Source organism: Oncorhynchus kisutch, linkage group LG9, assembly GCF_002021735.2.
Source record: "Oncorhynchus kisutch isolate 150728-3 linkage group LG9, Okis_V2, whole genome shotgun sequence".
Lineage (NCBI taxonomy): Eukaryota > Metazoa > Chordata > Actinopteri > Salmoniformes > Salmonidae > Oncorhynchus > Oncorhynchus kisutch.
The window spans coordinates 3,088,918-3,115,376 of record NC_034182.2 but is presented as its reverse complement, the minus strand read 5'-3'; the positions used below and the strand labels follow the sequence as shown (position 1 = coordinate 3,115,376).

The window sequence follows — 26,459 nt, the reverse complement described above, 5'->3', positions numbered from 1 at the left end:
TTCCCACCAAAACTGGAAGTGTCATTCAAAGTGTTTCATTTTTGGAGTGTGGACTGTGTCACTGTATTATGTGGACATCTCTCAACCATGACGCTGGGAGAGAAGCTGTTATGCTGGTGCAGGACATGCGGCCTACAAAGCTACAATTATAGGCAAGTAAATTTGATTGAAAAAAAATGTATGTAGTAAGGCCTATTTTACATTTCTATAATTAGTAGGCTTACACCTATATATACACAACTTTCATAATATTTCCCCTAATGTTGTGTGACGTGTGTATTAGCGTATAACCCTCCCTTTTGGTAATATTTAGATATGTACAAAACTGGCAAACACATTTGGAAGGAAAATAAGTGGGCAGAATGTATATATTTTTTATTCAATGTAAAACCCTAATTTGAGAAAGGGGGTGTTTAAAAAGATATATTACATGAATGTACCTCAACATAAAAATAATTGTAAAAATTCTGTTCTCCATACTGAGGTGGGCTGTCTGTCCTCAATGTGAGCATTGATGATTGATCATGGAGATACAGCGGGGCAAAAAAGTATTTAGTCAGCCACCAATTGTGCAAGTCCTCCCACTTAAAAAGATGAGAGAGGCCTGTAATTTTCATCATAGGTACACTTCAACTATGACAAACAAAATGAGAAAAAAATCCAGAAAATCACATTGTAGGATTTTGAATGAATTTATTTGCAAATTATGGTGGAAAATAAGTATTTGGTCACCTAAAAACAAGCAAGATTTCTGTCTCTCACAGACCTGTAACTTCTTCTTTAAGAGGCTCCTCTGTCCTCCACTCGTTACCTGTATTAATGGCACCTGTTTGAACTTGTTATCAGTATAAAAGACACCTGTCCACAACCTCAAACAGTCACACTCCAAACTCCACTATGGCCAAGACCAAAGAGCTGTCAAAGACACTAGAAACAAAATTGTAGACCTGCACCAGGCTGGGAAGACTGAATCTGCAATAGGTAAGCAGCTTGGTTTGAAGAAATCAACTGTGGGAGCAATTATTAGGAAATGGAAGACATACAAGACCACTGACAATCTCCCTCGATCTGGGGCAAGATCTCACCCCGTGGGGTCAAAATGTTCACAAGAACGGTGAGCAAAAATCCCAGAACCACACAGGGGGACCTAGTGAATGACATGCAGAGAGCTGGGACCAAAGTAACAAAGCCTACCATCAGTAACACACTACTCCGCCAGGGACTCAAATCCTGCAGTGTCAGACGTGTCCCCCTGCTTAAGCCAGTACATGTCCAGGCCTGTCTGAAGTTTGCTAGAGAGCATTTGGATGATCCAGAAGAAGATTGGGAGAATGTCATATGGTCAGATGATTTTTACCACGTTGTGTTTGGAGGACAAAGAATGCTGAGTTGCATCCAAAGAACACCATACCTACTGTGAAGCATGGGGGTGGAAACATCATGCTTTGGGGCTGTTTTTCTGCAAAGGGACCAGGACGACTGATCCGTGTAAAGGAAAGAATGAATGGGGCCATGTATCGTGAGATTTTGAGTGAAAACCTCCTTCCATCAGCAAGGGCATTGAAGATGAAACATGGCTGGGTCTTTCAGCATGACAATGATCCCAAATACACCGCCCGGGCAACGAAGGAGTGGCTTCGTAAGAAGGATTTCAAGGTCCTGGAGTGGCCTAGCCAGTCTCCAGATCTCAACCCCATAGAAAATCTTTGGAGGGAGTTGAAAGTCTGTGTTGCCCGTCAACAGCCCCAAAACATCACTGCTCTAGAGGAGATCTGCATGGAGGAATGGGCCAAAATACCAGCAACAGTGTGTGAAAACCTTGTGAAGACTTACAGAAAATGTTTGACCTCTGTCATTGCCAACAAAGGGTATATAACAAAGTATTGAGATAAACTTTTGTTATTGACCAAATACTTATTTTCCACCATAATTTGCAAATAAATTCATTAAAAATCCTACAATGTGATTTTCAGGATTTTTTCCCTCATTTTTCCTGTCATAGTTGAAGTGTACCTATGATGAAAGTCATAGGCCTCTCTCATCTTTTTAAGTGGGACAACTTGCACAATTGGTGACTGACTAAATACTTTTTTGCCCCACTGTATGCGATAGCAGAGAGAAGGACTATAAATAATTTACAGGTTTCTTGCTGTTATTTATCCAGAGAAAATGGATTGGGTTTGGGTGGAAAATCTCAGTAACCCAGTTCCCACTACTCATACCTAGTCATAACCCGAGTGGGAATCTAAAGGCAATGCTCCCTCTTGTAATATTTTGTATATTTCAGCAAAGTGGAACGTCCCTAGGACCTTCATGGTATGATTGTTAAAATCTTATAAGAAATGTATTTTAAAAAATCTCAAAAAAATCTGAAAAGTTCTTCTTGCTAGAAACACACACACGTTTTGCCTGGGAGATAATTTCTAATTTGATGATGCTGATCATAATGAAGATATATTTACCTCCTCTTCCTCCCAGTCAATTAGGTCCCAGTCATATGCAAGGACCGCTCGCCGCCTCTTCCAGAACTCGAGAAACACGGTTGCTAAAATACACAACTAGGTTAGTGTTTGAGGGTTGTTAAGGCTAGGTGAGTATGTGTCATATTCAATGTGGGACAAATATGTACACTTGTGTTCAAGCTATAAAACAATGTTGGCAATGTATTACAAACAGAATCATTTAAATTCAACCATCTCTTGCAATGCTGCCAAAAACAGGAACCCTTTAAATTCAACCATCGCTTTCTTTGTCGAAGGAAGGTTGTTTTGCATGACTTAAAATGATTAGAAGTTCTACACATTCAGATAAGACAATAACACAAGTATTTTGCAGCAGGGTTGCTGGGTGCCAGGATACATACTGTTACTTCAGTTATCTAAAATCGTTCACTAGTTTAGCTATTTAGGATGGTCACAATAGGTCATTTCACCAACAAGCCATTGCTGCCTTTAAAGCACTGAAGAGAGAGAGGAAAGGTTCTCCTGAACAAGGTCCTTTGGATGGGTTACCCATTGCCAACCTGTTTACCAGTGTGTCACTTGACAATCAGAGCAATATCTCTTTGCAGAGGCTGGAATAGGATCAGTTAAACTAGTAGCTCTGAATGGAAAGGCACATGTTTTAGTAGTTCCAGACAGTTGCACGAGGCCGGCCAGTGACTAGCGGTCTCTTTTGGTGGAATGGCACATGTTTCTGCAGAGCCAGCAGCAGGGGAGCTCACTTGAGAGGAATGTTAATGAAGTGATTTCAATGGGTATTCTACTGTAGGTGAATGCCAAGAAATAGTCAGTGTTGGACAACAGCAAGGCCCTGCAGCAAGATCCCCTGCTCTCCAGACAAACCCAGGTAGGTTGAGTTGTATACTTATTTACAGGCAGTCCAACGATACTGTATTGCAGGGATCATCAACTAGATTCAGCCGCGGGACGTTTTTTTCTTGAGCGGATGGTTAGGAGGTTAGAACATAACTACAAATAATTTGTAGACTGCAAAAAGACTACCCAAACAGATTATGTTTGACTAAAACAATCATTTCAAACCTTGCTTGCATTTGTATATGATCACGTCCTGTCTCTCTATTATGCGTGAGAATACTTGGGAACAGATTTCTTCAATTAAAGTAACTTAAAGCTGATGAACTGTTTTCTTTTTTACAGTCTCATGTCCAACAATGAAAATTCACCACAAAAAAAAAGAAAACGTTTTTGCTCAGAAAACTTTGGGGGCCAAAAAAAAGCACCAGCGGGCCAAATTCGGCCCACGGCCCGCCAGTTGGGGAACCATGCTGTATTAAGTATCTGAGGGCCTATGCAGTTATTTAGCCTTGATTAATCCCAAATGTATTTTGAAATGCTTTGCTTTATTGTCATACTTTTATACCTGTGGTTGGTTCCACTTCTATGCACCTACATGATTATAAGTGTGTCTGGATATTGTGTCAGATAAATGACTAAAATGTAAATGTAATTGCACTACAGAAAATGCAATCTACCCGATGAAAGAGCACCGAATGCAGTTAGGTTGTTTATCACTTGTAGATTTTCCATAATTTGCTCTAGCAACAAAAACAACAAAAATACTAAAAACGTGAGTAGGCTATGGGATTGTTACAAAAGAGTAGTGTGCTATTGAAGTGTAGCTAACATGTATTACTTACATGTTTCAGGTTAGTTTATTCATTTTTGCTACCTACTGTAACTGTTTCACGTTTTCAGCTGATCTACTTTGTTGCATGAAGTTGAGTGAAGCAGAGTTCACGCAATATATTTGTGCCACGCCCTGACCGTAGAGAGCGTTTTAATGTCTCTATTTGGTTTGGTCAGGGTGTGATTTGGAGTGGGCATTCTATGTTTCGTTTTCTATGATTTGGTGTTTCTATGTTTTGGCCGGGTATGGTTCTCAATCAGGGACAGCTGTCTATCGTTGTCTCTGATTGGGAACCATACTTAAGTAGCCCTTTTTCTCTCCTTTCTTGGTGGGAAGTTGACTTTGTTTAGGGCACATAGCCTTTAGCTTCATGGTTTGTTTTTCTAGTGATTGTTGTTTATGTTCGTTTTTTTCCCAAATAAACAGAAAATGTACGCTAACCACGCTGCACCTTGGGCCTCTCCTTTCAACAGCCGTGACAATTTGACCATTGAAGTACTGTAACTTTGTACCAAGGAGATGAAATCGCCAATTTGTGACTAATTAATTAAAGGCAGGGTTAGATCAAATATTTTTAGTAGACATTGCACTCAAGAGAATGATGAATGTTGGAGATTTAACCTACATTTGACCCCATTATCCTACACATGAATCTCACTAACACATTAGGGAAGAAATCCGCAATTGGCGAAACAGCACCACTGGCACCCCACCCGTTCTTGTTTTGAGGAAATAAGCATCCAGCATCGTACATACTCTGCTGTTCTCTCGCGCATGCAAAGATGTCCGAGGGGGGAAAAACAGTTTGTTGTTTTAAGTAACGTCTTTGTTGTTGTAATATCGCAAACAGATGTGACAGTTTCACTGCTGGATTCAAGCTTTAAGTACACGATGCCTAACATGCTGACCAGACCGGACACGTCGCAAAATAAATGTAGAAATCCATGTTATTCAATTATTGCACCCACACTGCTCGCACGCGCCAACGAGCGTCTGCGTTGCCAAGGGCTAAAATAGAAATCATTCCTATTTCTGACGCGCTGAAAGTCCTGCCTCTCTCATCTCCTCATTGGTTTATAGAAGCAGGTACCCACGTGCCATCTCCTCATTGGTTATACCCATGTGGGTGATTGAAAGACAAAATGTTTTGCCGGTCATTGTGGTAAAATTAAGTTAGATGCCAATCACCAAATAAGTTCAAAGATGAAAAAGCCTGTAAGGAGGAGAGATGACTAGAAACGATTCAGCTAGCTAATTAACATTAGCTAGCAAGTGCAAGCTAACTAGCTAAATTGCCATGTTTAATGCTTTTCGACCTGTCCCCAAATTAATGTAATTGGTTCAGAGTTTGTTTTGATATTTTAACCTGCGTGTCGTGATCGCGTTTGGTGTGGGAGGACAAAATAAATGTATGCACGATATCGCACGTTCGAAGCCGTTTTGGGTTCCATGTTAGTAAAGCCATCACAAACAACGACCACTGATCAACACGTGACCATTCAAACAGTGAACAGTATGACAAAAATCTTGACTCATGAAGTATGCAATCAGTAACCATAACATGCATGGAAGAAACATGCAAACCCTACTGTCACAAGCTCTTAAGAAGAATTATGACAGCCTCTGTCAAGTCCAAGTTGTTGTTATCTAAAGCAATATGTGGTTGACGCTACATGCTAATGTCTCCGTCTTGTCTAGATTGGTCCTGGTCCGGTGTAAAGGAGTAGAGCGATGGGCCATCCCCAGAATGACAGCTTCTCTCTGGACCTTTCCCAGTCAGACGTCTGGGTCTGGCAGCCAGAACCCACGCCAACGGCGGGTGAGTGAATCACATACAGCTGAAGTCGGAAGTTGACATACACCTTAGCCAAATACATTTAAACTCAGTTTTTCACAATTCCTGACATTTAATCCTAAAACAAATTCCCCTTTTTAGGTCAGTTATGATCACCACTTTATTTTAACAATGTGGAATGTCAGAATAATAGTAGAGTATTTTATTTCAGCTTTCATCACATTCCCAGTGGGTCAGAAGTTTACATACACTCAATTAGTAGCATTGCCTTTAAATTGTTTAACTTGAGTCAAACGTTTTGGGTAGCCTTCCACAAGCTTCACACAATAAGTTGGGTGAATTTTGTCCCATTCCTCTTGACAGAGCTGGTGTAACTGAGTCAGGTTTGTAGGCCTCCTTGCTCGCACACGCTTTTTCTGTTCTTCCCACAAATGTTCTTTAGGATAGAGGTCAGGGCTTTGTGATGGCCACTCCAATACCTTGACTTTGTTGTCCTTAAGCAATTTTGCAACAACTTTAGAAGTATGCTTGGGGTCAATGTCCATTTGGAAGACCCATTCGCGACCAAGCTTAAACTTCCTGACTGATGTCTTGAGATCTTGCTTCAATATCCACATGATTCCCCCTCTTCATGATGCCATCTATTTTGTGAAGTGCACCAGTCACTCCTGCAGCAAAGCACCCCCACAACATGATGCTTCCACCCCCGTGCTTCACGGGTTGAGATGGTGTTCTTCAGCTTGCAAGCCTCCCCTATTTTCCTCCAAACATAACGATGGTCATTATGGCCAAACAGGTCTATTTTTGTTTCATCAGACCAGAGGGCATTTCTCCAAAAAGTACGATCTTTGTCCCCATGTGCAGTTACAAAACCATAGTCTGGCTTTTTTATGGCGGTTTTGGAGCAGTGGCTTCTTCCTTGCTGAACGGCCTTTTGGGTTATGTTGTTATAGGACTCGTTTTACTGTGGATATAGATACTTTTGTAAATGTGTCGTCCAGCATCTTCACAAGGTCCTTTGCTGTTGTCCTGTGATTGATTTGCACTTTTCGCACCAAAGTACGTTCATCTCTAGGAGACAGAACGCATCTCCTTCCTGAGCGGTATGGAGCCTGCGTGGTCCCATGGTGTTTACACTTGCATACTAATTGTTTGTACAGAAGAACGTAGTAACTTCAGGCGTTTGGAAATTGTTCCCAAGGATGAACCAGACTTGTGGAAGTCTACCATTTTTTTTCTGAGGTCTTGGCTGATTTCTTTTGATTTCCCCATGATGTCAAGCAAAGAGGCACTGAGTTTGAAGGTAGTCCTTGAAATACATCCACAGGTACACCTACGATTGACTCAAATGATGTCAAGTAGCCTATCAGAGGCTTCTAAAGCCAAGACATCATGTTCTGGAATTTTCCAAGCTGTTTAAAGGCACAGTCAACTTAGTGTATGTAAACTTCTGACCCACTGGAATTGTGATACATTGAATTAGAAGTGAATAATCTGTCTGTAAACAATTGTTGGAAAAATGACTTGTGTCATGCACAAAGTAGATGTCCTAATCCACTTGCCAAAACTAGTTTGTTAACAAGAAATTTGTGGAGTGGTTGAAAAATGAGTTTTAATGACTCCAACCTAAGTGTAATGTAAACTTCCTACTTCAACTGTAAATCAAGTGCTATATATTGCACGTGAAAATGGCCTAGAATGCACCTTGGAGCATTGCTCCATTGTCTGTGTTGGTCAATTAATTATTCTTGGATAAACTGAATTTAAATTGCTGACTTACAGTACAGTATTATATGTAGAGTGTGTAATGAATACCTGATCCAACGTATGTGGAAGTTAAATCCCTCTATACCATAAATTCCTCACCATAAAAGATGAACGACAAGGACATTTAGAAGAGTGGTTTCCATTAGCCCTGAAGACAATGTCTGAATTTGCAGTGCAATCAATAATTGAAAAACTAAGAGTTACAGCTATTTTAATATGAGCACAGTCTGGCAGCGCACTCACCACCTCAGCTTTGGAAGTCACCTGAGAAGAATCGAAGATACATCACACAACTTGTATTTCTTATTTGAACTATCTGGAAAATAGAGGACTGGTAATATGGATTAGTGTTTGGGCAGCTTACAGTCAGGTATCTACAGTGTATTAAAGCCATTGTTCATGCCTATTGTTCAATCGTGTACATTTCTGGAATACAGATGGAAGAGGACTGGTGTGGAAGAGGAAATTCGATTTTTAATTTTACATGACCTGAAGACGACACAGGTCATCCTGTTCTTCGTCTTGTCTTTAAGGTTGTTCTGTTCCCTGATATGTAATATAAGCCGTTTGTTTTAGAACTGTTTCTAAACTGCCCTGTTGTAATTTCCTGTCAAACCATCTTTCATGGTTCCTGTTGTCCCCGGTGGTGTGGGGGACTGGACATGTCCTTGCTATGATTGGTCTTTCTCAGTCTACTATCTGTGGTGATAAGCAGAAGTACCGGACTCATTTGAAGTGCATGTGAAACACCCCGCCCATCCTTGGTCTGTATAAAATGTCTGTGGAGAACAAATAGCGAGTCAAATTGGTTTTCCCTTGCATGCATGCCATTAGGAGCGCTTGTCCAGAGGGCTTGGCCCTGGCCATTAGGAGCGCTTGTCCAGAGGGCTTGGCCCTGGCCATTAGGAGCGCTTGTCCAGAGGGCTTGGCCCTGGCCATTAGGAGCGCTTGTCCAGAAGGCTTGGCCCTGGCCATTAGGAGCGCTTGTGCAGAGGGCTTGGCCCTGGCCATTAGGAGCGCTTGTGCAGAGGGCTTGGCCCTGGCCATTAGGAGCGCTTGTCCAGAGGGCTTGGCCCTGGCCATTAGGAGCGCTTGTCCAGAGGGCTTGGCCCTGGCCATTAGGAGCGCTTGTCCAGAGGGCTTGGCCCTGGCCATTAGGAGCGCTTGTCCAGAAGGCTTGGCCCTGGCCATTAGGAGCGCTTGTGCAGAGGGCTTGGCCCTGGCCATTAGGAGCGCTTGTCGAGAGGGCTTGGCCCTGGCCATTAGGAGCGCTTGTCCAGAGGGCTTGGCCCTGGCCATTAGGAGCGCTTGTCCAGAGGGCTTGGCCCTGGCCATTAGGAGCGCTTGTCCAAAGGGCTTGGCCCTGGCCATTAGGAGCGCTTGTCCAGAGGGCTTGGCCGTGGCCATTAGGAGCGCTTGTCCAGAGGGCTTGGCCCTGGCCATTAGGAGCGCTTGTCCAGAGGGCTTGGCCCTGGCCATTAGGAGCGCTTGTCCAGAGGGCTTGGCCCTGGCCATTAGGAGCGCTTGTCCAGAGGGCTTGGCCCTGGCCATTAGGAGCGCTTGTCCAGAGGGCTTGGCCCTGGCCATTAGGAGCGCTTGTCCAGAGGGCTTGGCCCTGGCCATTAGAAGCTCTTGTCCAAAGGGCTTGGCCCTGGCCATTAGGAGCGCTTGTCCAGAGGTGCTTGGTCTAATCCAGGTCCATTTCCCCAGGGACATTTTGGATAAACTGTAGACATTTGATCATCCCTTCCTCCATGTCAGTCTACCAGCTTTGCTCTCTTCCTTTATCTCACTCACTCTTTCTCTCCCTAACTCTTTCCCCCCCCCTGTCTTCTCACACAGCCACCCAGGTCTTCATTTGGCTGGCGCTTCTGTTGGCCTTTGGCCTGCAGTTCTACCTAGCTGTGTTCTGCCTGCTGAAGTGCTGGAGTTTTGACAAGAGGCTAAAGCAGGCTCTTAAAAACCTGCCCTCTACGGGGAAGCTCCTCACATCAGGTAGGTCTATTCCAGGGATGTTGCCTTGACAGTGCAGTGATCAATGAACTGACCAAGGCAAGTATGTAGTTTGACAAAAACTTTTGTTTTTGTTTTATCAAATCCACTGAGCACTTTCGATCTCACTACATTCCGAAATCAAAAGTTAAGCAGGTTGAAATGCGACCTTTCATTTGACTAAACAGGAGGCAATAACACCTGTCTTCCATATGTTTCAGTCCCTTCCTCCATCATTCAACTCTCCGAGGACATGAAGAGTCTGAAACCACCGGCTTACTGTCGTTATGACGTAGAAGTGGCTGAATCCTCCCTGCCTAGACCCTGCTGCTATGACGATGAGGAGGCCGGGCCCTGCACTAACTCTCCCTATACACTCTTTCCCTGGGATCTTGTGCAATGCTGAGGAGGACCCTGTAACACTTCGCTGTAAATACTGACACTTAAATATAGTGAGCATGGAATGCTGATCCATTAAACTGTTGAGTAAGTTACTTCTTAAACTTTATTTTTCAATACAATTAGATGTTTTAAATTGAACCTATCATATTTATACTAAATGATAAAAACTCACCCCACACAGCCATGAATACTGCAAAGAAAACTGTTGCTCCGTTGTCAAACAGATGGGTGACCTAAAGCCAAGAAACACATCAATAGCAATTGCTTAGAGAAATGATTTCTGAAAACATGAATTCAGTGCAAACACAAAGTATTCACATTTGTATAGAAAGATATAGAAAGTCCCGTGTAAACTCAGTTGGTAGAGCGAGATGCTGGAAACGCCAGGGTTGTGGGTTCGATTCCCATGAGGGACCAGTATGAAAATGTATTCATTCACTACTACAAGTTGCTCTGGATAGGAACATCTGCTAAATGACAAAAATGTAAAGTAAAAAGGTTACCTTGCTAAATGTGTTATACTTATGTTACTGTGGCATAGCTCTGGAATAAATGTTTGTCAAAAAATGCAATATTGTTTTAAAAGTATGACAAAAATCACTGTTCCTGGAGTGCTGCAGTGTACGCAGGCTTTTGTTTCAGCCCAGCTCTAACACAAAATAATTATGGTCTACATTTATGACCATCGTTAGTTAATCATTTGAATCACACAGTGGCTCTCCAGGATCGGAATTAGCCACAACTGCCCTGATGTTTGTCAGCAGTGCTCAGTCTGGGGCAAATGTTTAACATACTCTACATGGTAGTACGGAAGTCACCTTGGCATAGATGCAGCTGTCTGAGAGTCTCAGGTAGGGGCAGTACTCGTCACATATGGGGCACATGATGATGTCAGTGGCCTGGCAGATTTCTTTACTGGAGAATCACAGACAACCTTTAGCCTGGTTCCATACACTCATCAATTCTTAGTGCATTTATCAGCCTGTGTCAGTGTTGCCACACGACTAAGGCATTGATAGCATTGGTAATAGACTTCTACCAGACTAAGGCCAAATATACACCAGTGTAAAGCATGCGTCTGTTTGGTATTTTTTCTAGTGGAAGAACAGAAGACCAAACATAGTATTTTATACATATTTTTATCCTTCACTAAGGTAAAACAATGAGGTAAAACCTAATTAAAGAAGACCAATGAGTATTAGGTGAGCTCACATTACCTGACCTGGCAGTGGTCTAAGGTGAACCAGCCGTAGAGGAAGACCATGAGCCCAACCAGCGCCGCAGGGAACAGCATCCCAGTGTACCAACCCAGCCAGGCAAAATAGAGACCAATTTTCTCCCCAAAGTACCGCCTGACAACACCGCCAGGAGACAAACATGTCATTATGTACCACCACTGCAATGATGTGGCTTCATACGTTTTTAATGATCTAGTAAATTCACTCCTTCATTGATTAATTAATGTGGCTTTAATACACGTGGCTGGTGAAGTTGTGCTTGCAGGATCTAGGGACAACCTGCAAGGTGCAGATAATACATTGTATTAGACCTGTGATGTCCTTCTAGAGCAGGAGTGTTAACACAGTGTTGTACCTGATGAGGTCCAGTGGCTGGTACTTGTACCACACACCCCACCAGGCCCAGCATTCATACAGCAAGTGTCTGTGGTTCTCTGCCCCATGCGTCCGGATGGAGTTCTTACTTCTGTAGCTCCCCTGTTAACACACACACACAAGTAATGTACCATCATAACTACAGATGTAGGATCTTAATTTGATCACTTTTTTTTGTTGCTGACAGGAAATGAAAACTTGTAGTGTATTTGAGTTTTAAAAATGCTTCTAAAGTTGGTAATTTCCACTTTGAAATATCAGACTTGATTTGTCCCAATGAAAAATGTATCAACCCCTACAAAAATGTCCATTAAATAAATCAAATAATAATTCACATTTCCCGTTGCTGCAGGATTATTTTCCTGCTGTAGTGAACTGACTCAAATGAAGATCCTACACGTGATATTTCTCTTCCAGGGCCAATGTGTGAAGTGTCAGTGCATTACCTCATGAAGGGGAAAAGCTGCTTCGTATGAACTATTGCTCAAAAGACGATTCAGCCCTGGAGCATAAACAAGAACATGAAGACATCGTCAATAACTCTACACACCAGAGACATGCTGTATCTCAAACGTGGAACACATCTAGCAGTGGACTTGTACTACTTGGAGAGGTGCCAGGTGGCCTACAGGTTAGGAGCGTTGGGCCAGTAACTGAAAGGTCGCTGATTCGAATCTCTGAGCCGACTAGGTGAAAAATCTGTCAATGTACCCTTGAGCAAGGCACTTAACCCTAATTGCTCCTGTAAATCACCCTGGATAAGAGCGTCTGCTAAATGATTACAGTGTAAATGTATTATCCAGAGGACATTTGTAACTGTGTTAGACGATGATGACAATCTCACCCATTTTGTCTTTGCCCTCCTCATATTTGACCCTTTGCAAGATATGATGGACGATGCGACTCCTGGTGGCGTTGTTGAAGAACGTGTCTTTGTTGTGAATGGTGAAACTGTAACATAATATAGATACAGAAAAGGATCCTAGGACAGGAGGAGTGTGGACACACACACTCACACACTCACACACTCTCACACACACACACACACACACACACACACACACACACACACACACACACACACACACACACACACACACACACACACACACACACACACACACTCACTGATGTATTCTGGAGCGACTGAAGGGGGCGGTAAAGCTCTCGTTCTCCTCCAGGTCAGGAAGGGTGTTGTTGTCAAACTTCATGGGTTTGCGAGGCAGCCATCCTCGAAATCTGTTGATTCTCTTCTCCATCCTGGATGGTGACAGAAAACCCCAAACCACATCACACACAGCCAGAGACCATTAACATTAGGGTTGTGCCCCAAAATTCAAATCAATAAATCAATTCGCACTCACCTACTCATGAACTTGTACCGTCGATGCATGTAGTAGATTTTCCTCCTGAAAACTCCCACAACATTATCAACTATTAAAAATCTCAGTGCATTAATGCATTGCAGTGGCCTGGGGCGGTCTAGCAGTCTAGGTCACTTAAACCTCTGGAACACATGTACCGGTGCTCACATGTGTTAGAATGGTGAGAGTGCTCTAGAGGGGTCAGATTCTATCTAACAATCATGAAGAAATACAGAAAATAAAAGTGCATTGCAAATAATTGTAGATTCATAGTATGAGAGCGAGAGAGAGCGAGACAGAGAGAGTCAGTGAGAGAGAGAGTGAGAGAGCGAGACAGAGCGAGAGAGGGAGAGAGAGAGAGACAGGCAGTGTCTGTCGATGTGATTTATGTGTGTGAGTGTCCGGAACTACAGAGGCTGTGTGTTCGTCTCCCCACCTGAACGGCATCCGAATGTTCATAAGCTCTGCGTAGCGACACAGCACCTCCCAGGGAGCATGCAGCTTCAGGAAGATCACATCACTGTTGCACACAGACAACTGTTTGAGGGGAAAAGACCCAGCATTAGAAGTATTATATCCTGTTGATAATATTTCTTAGAACAGTTTCTTAGCACGTGAAAAAATGTGAATAATATAAAATCTAATGTTTTAAATGAAAATGTTTCTATTCTAAATCATGTTGCCACACATGTATCGAGCTTCAGTAGATTTGACTTTATTTGGATCTCTTTTAGTCCTCATTTGGACTAATATTCAAGAGTAGAGGTTTATGGACTTCATACCTGGACATAAAGAAGAAAGTGACAGTTGAAATATTGATTTTCTTTTCTCTCTCATCATTTCCTGTGACATCAATTTCCTGTGACTGATCTCAGAACAGTTAACAGGCCTTCACTGTCATGGCTGTGGAATAGTTTTTACTAGGATCTTTAAAAGATACCAAACTATGTGAGTTTGATTTCTTCAAAATCCCAGTAGCACAGTTATATAGTCAGTACTGCATTCTCTGATCATTTCAAGCAGAATTCTGCCTTGCATCTTGTTGTAATCCTAAGCAGTCTGACAGCAAATGATGCTGTTAAAAGAGAGAAGAAGCATAGTCTCTTTGAATGCTCCATATGATGACCTTGATGTTACTGCGTCAGCACACTAGGCATAAGCCACTCACACACATGCAAAAGCGCACACACACACACACTCTCAGCACAATTGCTTCTCTGCTCCTTCTAAACATGATTGAGGATGAAACTTGCCATCAGCACATTTGTATTGGTTTATGAGTGACAGGCAGAGCTTCAGTGACTATTGTAATACTGTCATACTATAATATACTGTTACTGTAATAGTATGTTACTGTAATACTCCGTAGTACTCGCCTCCTTCTCCATCTGCAAGCCCTCGGCCCGGATGTTGCGCTCAAATATTTCCCTCTTCTCCGACTGTGGACCGGACTTCCTGTAAACCAGGATGTAGTCGATGTGGCACTTGCCATCGCTGAAGCACAAGCCACTGGACCTACTTCTCCCTACCTGGGGAGAGAAACAGAGGGAGGGAGTAACCACTATAAGGTTGTTTTGACCCAAAGTGACTTTAATATATTTTACCATTAGCACTGCTTAACATTTACAGAGGCGGTTGAGCTAAAGTGCTTTGCTCATAAGCATAATATCTAAATATGCCCTTCCAAGGGTTATATATCACACTACCGTAGTAAGAAACCAATGAGCTCACCCTAAGAAGACTAAACGTCTTTACAGTTCCCCCAAGGAGGATAAGAATAACACTGACAGCAGCCAGCTTCAACCCACATCGACCATACGTGCTTTACGGACACACCTGTAATTGACCTCTCACCTCTGGTGCCGGGTCAGTCCTGGTGTTGTCGTCCAGGATGCTACTGGTCCCGGGGTCGAGCAGGGTCGAGTCGCCATCTTTGGACGGAGTGCTCAGTCCCTCCAAACTCTCCATTAACAACTTCACATCCTTCAAAACTGGACAGAACATCAGCAGAAAACTCAGCGTCATTGGTCAAACCCTCAATATGTTTCTGATTCTGTAGACACCTAGATTACTTCCTAATTTACTTAATCTAACAAAAAAATGAACATAGAAAAATGTTTTTAAAAATGAAGTGCATGACTACCACTCAGATTCCAACTTCACAAAAGTTTATTTTGTCTCATAAAATGTGCTCTTTAAAAATATGCTGGGGCCTCCCAGGTGGCACAGTGGTCTAGGGCACTGCATCGCAGCGCTAGCTGTGCCACCAGAGACTCTGGGTTCGCGCCCAGACTCTGTCGCAGCCCGGCCGCGACCGGGAGGTCCATGGGGCGACGCACAATTGGCCTAGCATCGTCCGGGTTAGGGAGGGTTTGGCCGGCAGGGATATCCTTGTCTCATCGCGCACCAGCGACTCCTGTGGCGGGCCGGGCACAGTGCACGCTAACCAAGGTAGCCAGGTGCACTGTGTTTCCTCCGACACATTGGTACGGCTGGCTTCCTGGTTGGAGGCGCGCTGTGTTAAGAAGCAGTGCGGCTTGGTTGGGTTGTGTTTCGGGGGACGCATGGCTTTCGACCTTCGTCTCTCCCGAGCCCATATGGGAGTTGTAGCGATGAGACAAGATAGTAACTACTAACAATTGGTGAGAAAAAATAAATAATAATAAATTTAAAAAGATGCTGCACAACAGTTACATTATGGTAATGTTATTTGGTTGATGTACCCCTTGAAGGAGGTGCCAAATGGCTTACCGGGGGGTGGCACGTTGTCCTGTGTGCTGGGGGAATCCGGAGCCCCAGCCAAGGACTCCTCCATTCTGACTGGTGACCTGTTGGGGGGGAAGGAGAAATCCGCAGCCTCAACCCCAGGGGCCGGGGGCCGCAGAACTCTGCGTCTGTGGGGGCTCTGCCATTGGAGCTCAGCCCCATGTAGAGAGAAACTCACACCTGGAGTTGAGAAATAGAGAGAGAGAGAGAGCGAAAGAGAGAAAAATAGAGAGAGAATTCATCATATAACCAACCATCAGTAAAGACTGAGGCCCCAGATTTAGTGGAAAACAGATGACAGAAGAGAGGGTGAGGGGTATTATCAGAGCTCAGTAAATAAAGTCAAATAAAACCCACATAGTTCAATAAAATACAAATACAAATAAAATAACCTAACCGTAAGGGAGCTGGAACATTTACATTGTAACTTTTGAGACCTTATCAAACCTTCAGGAGACATCTTCTGTTGGTTAGGAAATGGGAGATAGGGGAATCCAGAGGCTTATATAGTAGTGCTGGGAAATGCCAGGGAGGTCACGATATTATCATCTCCATACTTAGGTGTCGATATGATAATGTATGGCAAATCTCACGATTCCATATGTATGGTGATTCTATATGCATTGTGATTCGATATGTATGGTGATTCTATATGCAGTGTGATTCTATATGCATTGTGATTCGATATGTATGGTGATTCTATATGCAGTGTGATTCTATATGTATGGTGATTCTATATGTATGGTGATTCTATATGTATGGTGATTCTATATGCATTGTGATTCTATATGTATGGTGATTCTATATGTATGGTGATTCTATATGCAGTGTGATTCTATATGCATTGTGATTCGATATGTATGGTGATTCTATATGTATGGTGATTCTATATGCAGTGTGATTCTATATGCAGTGTGATTCTATATGTATGGTGATTCTATATGTATGGTGATTCTATATGCATTGTGATTCTATATGTATTGTGATTCCATATGCAGTGTGATTCTATATGCATTGTGATTCTATATGTATGGTGATTCTATATGCATTGTGATTCTATATGTATGGTGATTCTATATGTATGGTGATTCTATATGCAGTGTGATTCGATATGTATGGTGATTCTATATGCAGTGTGATTCGATATGTATGGTGATTCTATATGTATGGTGATTCTATATGTATGGTGATTCTATATGTATGGTGATTCTATATGCATTGTGATTCTATATGTATGGTGATTCTATATGCATTGTGATTCTATATGTATGGTGATTCTATATGCAGTGTGATTCGATATGTATGGTGATTCTATATGCATTGTGATTCTATATGTATGGTGATTCTATATGCAGTGTGATTCTATATGCATTGTGATTCGATATGTATGGTGATTCTATATGCAGTGTGATTCTATATGTATGGTGATTCTATATGTATGGTGATTCTATATGTATGGTGATTCTATATGCATTGTGATTCTATATGTATGGTGATTCTATATGTATGGTGATTCTATATGCAGTGTGATTCTATATGCATTGTGATTCGATATGTATGGTGATTCTATATGTATGGTGATTCTATATGCAGTGTGATTCTATATGCAGTGTGATTCTATATGTATGGTGATTCTATATGTATGGTGATTCTATATGCATTGTGATTCTATATGTATTGTGATTCCATATGCAGTGTGATTCTATATGCATTGTGATTCTATATGTATGGTGATTCTATATGCATTGTGATTCTATATGTATGGTGATTCTATATGTATGGTGATTCTATATGCAGTGTGATTCGATATGTATGGTGATTCTATATGCAGTGTGATTCGATATGTATGGTGATTCTATATGTATGGTGATTCTATATGTATGGTGATTCTATATGTATGGTGATTCTATATGCATTGTGATTCTATATGTATGGTGATTCTATATGCATTGTGATTCTATATGTATGGTGATTCTATATGCAGTGTGATTCGATATGTATGGTGATTCTATATGCATTGTGATTCTATATGTATGGTGATTCTATATGCAGTGTGATTCGATATGTATGGTGATTCTATATGCATTGTGATGCAATACTGTGATTTTATTGCGATGCGATACTGTGATTGTGTTGCGATGCGATACTGTGATATTATTGTGATTCGATACTGTGATATTATTGTGATTCGATACTGTGATATTATTGTGATTCGATACTGTGATATTATTGTGATTCGATGTTTCAAATATATTGCTCACCATATGTCTGCTGCAGAGGGACGAGAGAGCCATGAGAAAATGAGTGTTGATCAGTCAGGGAAATAAAAGTGCTGAAACCATGTTGGCTTAATATTTAAAAAGAAGATGAAGAACAAGGTATAGGAGGTAAATACCAGCGTTTTACCGCAGGTAGGCCCACAGCCGATAGCGCTAGCTAACGCTACCAATAGTAGCAAAAAATAAAAAATGAAATACTTTGTGTCAAATATTGATATAATATTGTCCCAAAATAATACACCCCCCATCACTATTATACAGACATGCAAATCATGAGTAAACTTTACAGTGGCCCCAAAGAAGATAGATATATCTATACATCTCTATACAGTCGGGCCTGAAATAATTGACACCCTTAATAAAGATGAGCAAAAAAGCCTTTATAAAATAAATAATACAAACACTGAGGTATATTGTTTGCACATTGTTGACACTAATGCAATTGATCAGAGAAATAAATTGTGTGCCCTGAAGTGATCCTGTGCACCCGCTGAGAGGAGCCATTATCTAACATGGCCTAGTGAGTAGGTTAACAACAACCCCTCTGAAGAGGTATGTGACCCACTCGTCCATCTGACGAGGCTCTGGGGAAGGTCGTCGCTGGTCTGAACGCTGAATTTCCCTTTGTGACAGCTCCGCGACTCAGCAGAATATTTCTGCTGAGCCCCAGACATACAGAGAAGGAGTGGGAGGGAGAACGCTCCCTTCCCGCAGTGGCTGAGGTATTGAAATAACAGCAGGTAATAAAACCACCACGAACTCTTTCTTCCTGGATGAAATCGATGGTCGGGTTCCCTCAGTGACTTCAGTTGTAATAAACGTTTCACTCAGCCATCAGCTGCTAGGGGGTATTTTATAGCGCGAGTAGAGGTTACTGCAGCCCCAGAGGAGATGTGAGTGATAAAAGCCAGGGCACTATAGAAATCGAATGATTCCATCCATAATAACATTCATATTTGAAAGAGTTGTCTAACGCAGCTCTGCCGGTCTGAATTGACACATCAAAGCATATCATTTGCACACTTTAAAATTCCATCTGTGCCCATCAAAATCTAAATGACCTGCTACTTCCGAACGCAAGGTCTGTATCGTGCTGTTACCACAACTACCACAGTACCCTCTAAGTTCAAGATTAAGCACAAGTCACAACATTGAGAAAATGTTAAGATATACTTTACATGATTTATATTAACAAGTCAGTAGATTAGACCCTGGAAAATTATAAATATTGAACAAGGTGATTGGCCTAATAATAGACGATTAGGTTGATCTAGGTTGGATGATTTGATATGATATCAGCATAGAAGCCTAGGTGTCCATAGAGAAACATAAAGCCAATCAATAATTAACAACAGTGGCTCTGTTGCCTCTGAGTGACCACTAGGAAGCAGCACACACACATTTTAGCCATTTACTAGATGTTCTTATCCAGATCAACAGTAGTGAGTGTATTTTCCCATACTGGTCCCCCATGGGAATCAAACCCACAACCCTGGTGTTGCAAGCACCAAGCTCTACCAACTGAGACACACACACACAAACTGATTTACACCGAGTCAGACAGTCACAGCACAGAGTCAATGAGCATATCGGCCAAAATCCTGACCCAAGGTACACACACAAAATGCCAATTGTCATGTGGTAATCCATGCCATAAGCGTGGAGGCCAAGCCAGTGCTAACATGTTGCTATGCTAGCTATCTCAGGAGGATGTTCAGGCTAAACTAGTTGGTTTAAGTTGTTTCCCACACAAAACCATTGTACAGTCACAAACTATTCAGTGGAGAAGATTATTATCAGAAACTTCTGATTGATAATGAGAAGTACATTACATTCAGGTGTGCTGCATCACATCACCAGCTAATTACAGGACAAATAGACTGGCTCATGGGAAAAGTCTAAACGGGATCCTTGGGATTTCCCAACTCTGACGACACCCCATTGAATTTGACATTTAAAACGGTTAATGGTTAGAGTAAGGGCAGGGAAGTTCCAAGGATCCCAGATAGCACCAGCAGTGGCTCATGGCCTCTGCACATGAACAGGTAAGCAGTCTTACTTGACAAGTTATTAAGTTAGTGATTGAGTCTGCCACATGGAGGGAAAAATAGGCTCTATTCCTCCAGGAATGGGGCCCATTACCGAGATGCAATGAAGTTAGCAGACAGCAAAACAAAGTACGAAGTTACATTCAGTGGCTGTAATGAAATTACACTCAGGAAATGTAACATGGGACTACAGTGATTCTTAGGTGACTTTATTTGCTCATCTGTGAGTAAAGCTGCACCATTCAGCTACAGTGGCGACAAACATGGTATATTTTTGGTTTTATTGCGTGAGGCAGCTCCAAAATGGAGGTGTTTCAGCCCAGGTCAGTGCTTTCAGTGGTGGTGGGGCGAGCCAGCAGAAAATAGGAGCATTGCGCCGAGATTGGCTCAGTGTTCTGTCACTCATGGGGACACTATGTCATCGCCAAGTTTAAGTCCTTAGTAAGAGTAGACATCCAAAATTTCAGTCCTTTGGGTCCTGCCATAGAGTTATATTACAAGTCTCAAAATCATTGGCCACAGATACAATTACGTCAAATCACATTATATGTATAGTAGCTTTGATTGGACTGATCATGTCAACATCTTACTTTCAAAGTCTTAGCTAGCAAGTCATCACCATGAATTAAGTCAATCTACTGGCAAATCATTTTTAATCCCTGTCATATATGAAGAGAAATAATGAATAGAAATTATAGATAAAACGTATCGGTGCTCATCGGCCATTGGATATAAAGATTACACAACAAGTTGGAAATCACAAATTCAACAATGAGTGGTTTGTAAGAAATCAGTGGCTGACTGCAACATTACAAAGCAACCCCTGTTTTTTCCCCAGTGTACCCACCATAAATCCAGAGAATGCCAGACTTTGATGACAAAATTTGCCCACAAAGGACCGCCAAGCCACCTTCACAAGGTGAGTCCAAAAATGTATTGTATGCTGCAGCATAAATGATGTAATATGCCAGGGAGATATGTATACTGTAGCTAAAAAAGTAATACTAAGTGTATGTTGTGTAGTAAGCTGTTAGTAGCCCATGTGCCTCATCTTAATATTTTGTTTAATTTTCACCAACGTGGTATTGTAAACACATTGTTTGTGGCAGGTGTGTGGCTATTCGCAAATTTGTTTTGTACAGTGCTACTAATAGTAGTGGTGGCGCTTGGCTTGCACGTGCAAATTCAGCACACACAACATTCTATAATAGAATTATGTAAATTTACTTGTCAAATTAAAAGCTTATTTAATGCGTCAAATAGTGTTATATGACATGTATATTTTTGACACGCAAATACCCAAACGGCGTTCAATGTGCCTCACCCTAATAATTTTGTCTATTTTCACCTCTTAATTTTGCCTACTGTTCTAACTTGGTGGTGCACATGTAGTCTATAACCTGTTTTAGAGAAATGTAACAATTGAATATTGTAAGAGCTTTCATTGTCTGTTTATGTGCCCCCTTTATTTTTCCTATGGTTCTGACTTGTTGTACAGGGAGTACACTAAGAACGGCCCATGTTCTGAATTCTGCCGCTGTACATTTCAAAAGTGCTGAACAAATAGTTATTGACTACGTCCGTCGTTGCTCGCTCATTAATCAAAATTATGGATTGCCTCTTATCCGCTTGTCGTCCCCTTATGCCATAGTTTGTACATCTCAATTGTCAGTAGAAACCACATTTGTTTAAGCAGGTCAGCCATATCAGCTATGTTCTTTTAAAAGCCAGTAAATTAGGCTGAATTTACTTTCTTCGCTGCCAGACAAGGCTCCGCTGAAAGCCAAGTGTAGCAGTGGTAAGGTGTTGGGACTCTGCTGTTGGGACAGCTTTATGTATGACAGCTTTATTGGGGCGGCAGGTAGCCTTGTGGTTAGAGCGTTGGGCCAGTAACCGAAAGGTTGCTAGTTAGAATTGCCGAGCTGACAAGGTAAAAATCTGTCATTCTGCTCCTGAACAAGGCAGTTAACCCACTGTTCCTAGGTCATCATTGTAAATAAGAATTTGTTCTTAACTGATTTGCCTAGTTAAATAAAGGTTAAATACAAAATACATGTAGGCCCTACCAGTTTGTGGTCACTGTTATAGTGCAATAAATGTATTGTTTAGTGTTGTGTTGTGGCTTTGCTGGCATGCATCCCACATTTTATTTTGTTTACCCCACCGAGATTTACATGCTAAAATCGCCACTGTTTAGCTAACATTATTTAGCCTGGCTCACAATTCACAGCAAATCAAATCAAATTGTTTTGGTCAATTACACATAGTTGGCAGATGTTATTGTGGGTGTAGCGAAATGCTTGTGTTCCTAGCTCCAACTGTGCAGTAATATCTAACAATTCAGAAAAGTAGTGTTTCCTACAAAATAATCATTCTGTCAAGAGTCAAATTGTTTTTCCCTCATTCCCATAAATGTTACCTCTTACATGATGAAAAAGAGATTGACTAGTATTGATTCAGAATATTTATTTCACATTTCATGGTATTTATGACCACACAAATCTAGTGAGCTGAGCTCATAGAGGTCCTATAGAAGCATGTGTTTCAGACATAAGGAAGTGGATGGCTGCAAACTTTCTACTATTAAACTCGGACAAAACAGAGATGCTTGTTCTAGGTCCCAAGAAACAAAGAGATCTTCTGTTGAATCTGACAATTAATCTTAATGGTTGTACAGTCGTCTCAAATAAAACTGTGAAGGACCTCGGCGTTACTCTGGACCCTGATCTCTCTTTTGAAGAACATATCAAGACCATTTCGAGGACAGCTTTTTTCCATCTACGTAACATTGCAAAAATCAGAAACTTTCTGTCCAAAAATGATGCAGAAAAATTTATCCATGCTTTTGTCACTTCTAGGTTAGACTACTGCAATGCTCTATTTTCCGGCTACCCGGATAAAGCACTAAATAAACTTCAGTTAGTGCTAAATACGGCTGCTAGAATCCTGACTAGAACCAAAAAATTTGATCATATTACTCCAGTGCTAGCCTCTCTACACTGGCTTCCTGTCAAAGCAAGGGCTGATTTCAAGGTTTTACTGCTAACCTACAAAGCATTACATGGGCTTGCTCCTACCTATCTCTCTGATTTGGTCCTGCCGTACATACCTATACGTACGCTACGGTCACAAGACGCAGGCCTCCTAATTGTCCCTAGAATTTCTAAGCAAACAGCTGGAGGCAGGGCTTTCTCCTATAGAGCTCCATTTTTATGGAACGGTCTGCCTACCCATGTCAGAGACGCAAACTCGGTCTCAACCTTTAAGTCTTTACTGAAGACTCATCTCTTCAGTGGGTCATATGATTGAGTGTAGTCTGGCCCAGGAGTGGGAAGGTGAACGGAAAGGCTCTGGAGCAACGAACCGCCCTTGCTGTCTCTGCCTGGCCGGTTCCCCTCTTTCCACTGGGATTCTCTGCCTCTAACCCTATTACAGGGGCTGAGTCACTGGCTTGCTGGGGCTCTCTCATGCTGTCCCTGGAGGGGGTGCGTCACCTGAGTGGGTTGATTCACTGTTGTGGTCATCCTGTCTGGGTTGGCGCCCCCCCCCCCTTGGGTTGTGCCGTGGCGGAGATCTTTGTGGGCTATACTCAGCCTTGTCTCAGGATGGTAAGTTGGTGGTTGAAGATATCCCTCTAGTGGTGTGGGGGCTGTGCTTTGGCAAAGTGGGTGGGGTTATATCCTTCCTGTTTGGCCCTGTCCGGGGGTGTCCTCGGATGGGGCCACAGTGTCTCCTGACCCCTCCTGTCTCAGCCTCCAGTATTTATGCTGCAGTAGTTTATGTGTCGGGGGGCTGGGGTCAGTTTGTTATATCTGGAGTACTTCTCCTGTCCTATTCGGTGTCCTGTGTGAATCTAAGTGTGCGTTCTCTAATTCTCTCCTTCTCTCTTTCTTTCTCTCTCTCGGAGGACCTGAGCCCTAGGACCATGCCCCAGGACTACCTGACATGATGACTCCTTGCTGTCCCCAGTCCACCTGGCCATGCTGCTGTTCCAGTTTCAACTGACCTGAGCCCTAGGACCATGCCCCAGGACTACCTGACATGATGACTCCTTGCTGTCCCCAGTCTACCTGGCCATGCTGCTGCTCCAGTTTCAACTTCCACCTGACTGTGCTGCTGCTCTAGTTTCAACTGTTCTGCCTTATTATTATTCGACCATGCTGGTCATTTATGAACATTGAACATCTTGACCATGTTCTGTTATAATCTCCACCCGGCACAGCCAGAAGAGGACTGGCCACCCCACATAGCCTGGTTCCTCTCTAGGTTTCTTCCTAGGTATTGGCCTTTCTAGGGAGTTTTTCCTAGCCACTGTGCTTCTCCACCTGCATTGCTTGCTGTTTGGGGTTTTAGGCTGGGTTTCTGTACAGCACTTTGAGATATCAGCTGATGTACGAAGGGCTATATAAATACATTTGATTTGATTTGATTTGATTTGATGTGATTCTGTATGTAATTCTATGGCTTAAACAGTCGGCATTCATTTAATCTGTATCATTATAAGACTCTCTGTCACAACTGCATTTGAGTGATTCCATACGAAACCAGGACAAAATGTTATAAATATGCCAACTTTTATAAAAAAATTCTCAATTATACTTTTAGATACAAATGTCAAATATGTCAACAATACCTCCCCCAAAGAAAAATGATATGAATAAAATAGTGAAAATCCCCAAAAATCATGGTATTTCTTTGTCCTGGTTTCATATGGAATCTCCATTCATTTGTAACATAAGCTACTGGTGAGGTCACCTCAGCCTTGGCAGCAGAGGAAAACACCGAGATATTTTGGGATGGACGCCCATTTTTGGATCTGAATGTCTGGAAATGGTGAACTCGTCAAAAACTAGACCACCTACACAATATATTCATCATGGAATCTACAAGCAATCTAAAACTGTTGAACAGGACAGACAACAGCAAATGTTGCATGATACCCAGTCAAACACACTGATTAACCAACAATCTAGGCTACATGAGAATACTTAAAAATCAGAAGTAGGGTTCAAATAAATAGTCAAAGCTAGTTTCGGTTGGTTTTCAAATAGCTATTTAGCGGACTTCTCCACGCATCAAGGAAACAAGCCCAAGGCTTCCAGGCTCCCACTGATGCAACGATGGTGAGTTACATTGCCTTACATTCTTGGGTACAACAAAACTTTTGTTGAATATTAAGATGTTTTGCAACAAAGTGCATGAACTTCTAGTTATGCTGCGAAAATGACTTTTGAATTAAATAAAAAATGCCACAGTATAACAGTATTGCTAGTTGATTTGAAACCCTGAATCATAAGCCACTTCAATAATGGGAATTGATGGGAAATTATGTAAAATATATCACTAGCCACTTTAAACAATGCTACCTAATATAATGTTTACATACCCTACATTATTCATCTCATATGTATACGTATATACTGTACTCTATATCATCTACTGCATCCTTATGTAATACATGTATCACTAGCCACTTTAACTATGCCACTTTGTTTACATACTCATCTCATATGTATATACTGCACTCAATACCATCTACTGTATCTTGCCTATGCCGCTCTGTACCATCACTCATTCATATATCTTATGTACATATTCTTTATCCCCTTACACTTGTGTCTATAAGGTAGTAGTTTTGGAATTGTTAGCTAGATTACTTGTTGGTTATTACTGCATTGTCGGAACTAGAAGCACAAGCATTTCGCTACACTCGCACTAACATCTGCTAACCATGTGTATGTGACAAATAAAATTTGATTTGATTTGATTTTGATTTGATTGTCAGGAGAGAAATCTTTCTTGCAAAAAATTCTTCCCCAATGAAATCGCTAGCGCCTCCTCAGTTCATATGACATAACCTTGCCTTAGCATGACAGCTCACAGTAGGCTAGCTGGTTGGGTAAGTGAGCGGAAAATACAAAAAGGGGGGGGTGGTTGCCATGGGGACCAGGAAGACAGAGGAGGGTTCTGTACCACTACACCAGTACAGTCAGGGGACAACAGACCTCCAGGCTCCATCAGGCCCCGGGGCAACACAATGGCCGTTTCACACCTGCCAGATGGAAAACAGAGCTTGGACACACGGCGTCTCCACTGACCCACTTCTCCTTCCCTGAACCATGCATAATGGAGGAGTGCTACACTTTGGACACACAGCTCATTTACAACCCCCGGAGTGAAACCGTGTGGGAGGGAGGGCGATACGGGAGAGAGAGAAGGGGGGAATGGGAGCCAAGGAGAGATGGGAGAAAGAAGGAGTGAGTGTGTGTGTGTATGCGTGTGTG

General features: G+C 42.1%; 1 protein-coding gene across 2 annotated transcripts in view; it reads right to left on the bottom strand.

The window, feature by feature from the left end:
* LOC109886931 (anoctamin-4) overlaps positions 1-26,459 on the bottom strand; it is a 51,601-nt gene that overhangs the window by 11,750 nt on the left and 13,392 nt on the right. For both annotated transcript variants that reach the window (XM_031831513.1, XM_031831514.1), the window contains 13 exons: positions 15,834-16,028; positions 14,937-15,073; positions 14,459-14,611; positions 13,519-13,619; positions 13,083-13,127; positions 12,847-12,978; positions 12,563-12,669; positions 12,165-12,220; positions 11,699-11,820; positions 11,323-11,457; positions 10,924-11,020; positions 10,278-10,338; positions 2,463-2,545 (listed from right to left, as the gene is read on the bottom strand). In XM_031831513.1, coding sequence (XP_031687373.1) covers positions 2,463-2,545; positions 10,278-10,338; positions 10,924-11,020; positions 11,323-11,457; positions 11,699-11,820; positions 12,165-12,220; positions 12,563-12,669; positions 12,847-12,978; positions 13,083-13,127; positions 13,519-13,619; positions 14,459-14,611; positions 14,937-15,073; positions 15,834-16,028 — 1,424 coding nt within the window. The remainder of the gene's footprint in view (positions 1-2,462; positions 2,546-10,277; positions 10,339-10,923; positions 11,021-11,322; positions 11,458-11,698; positions 11,821-12,164; positions 12,221-12,562; positions 12,670-12,846; positions 12,979-13,082; positions 13,128-13,518; positions 13,620-14,458; positions 14,612-14,936; positions 15,074-15,833; positions 16,029-26,459) is intronic.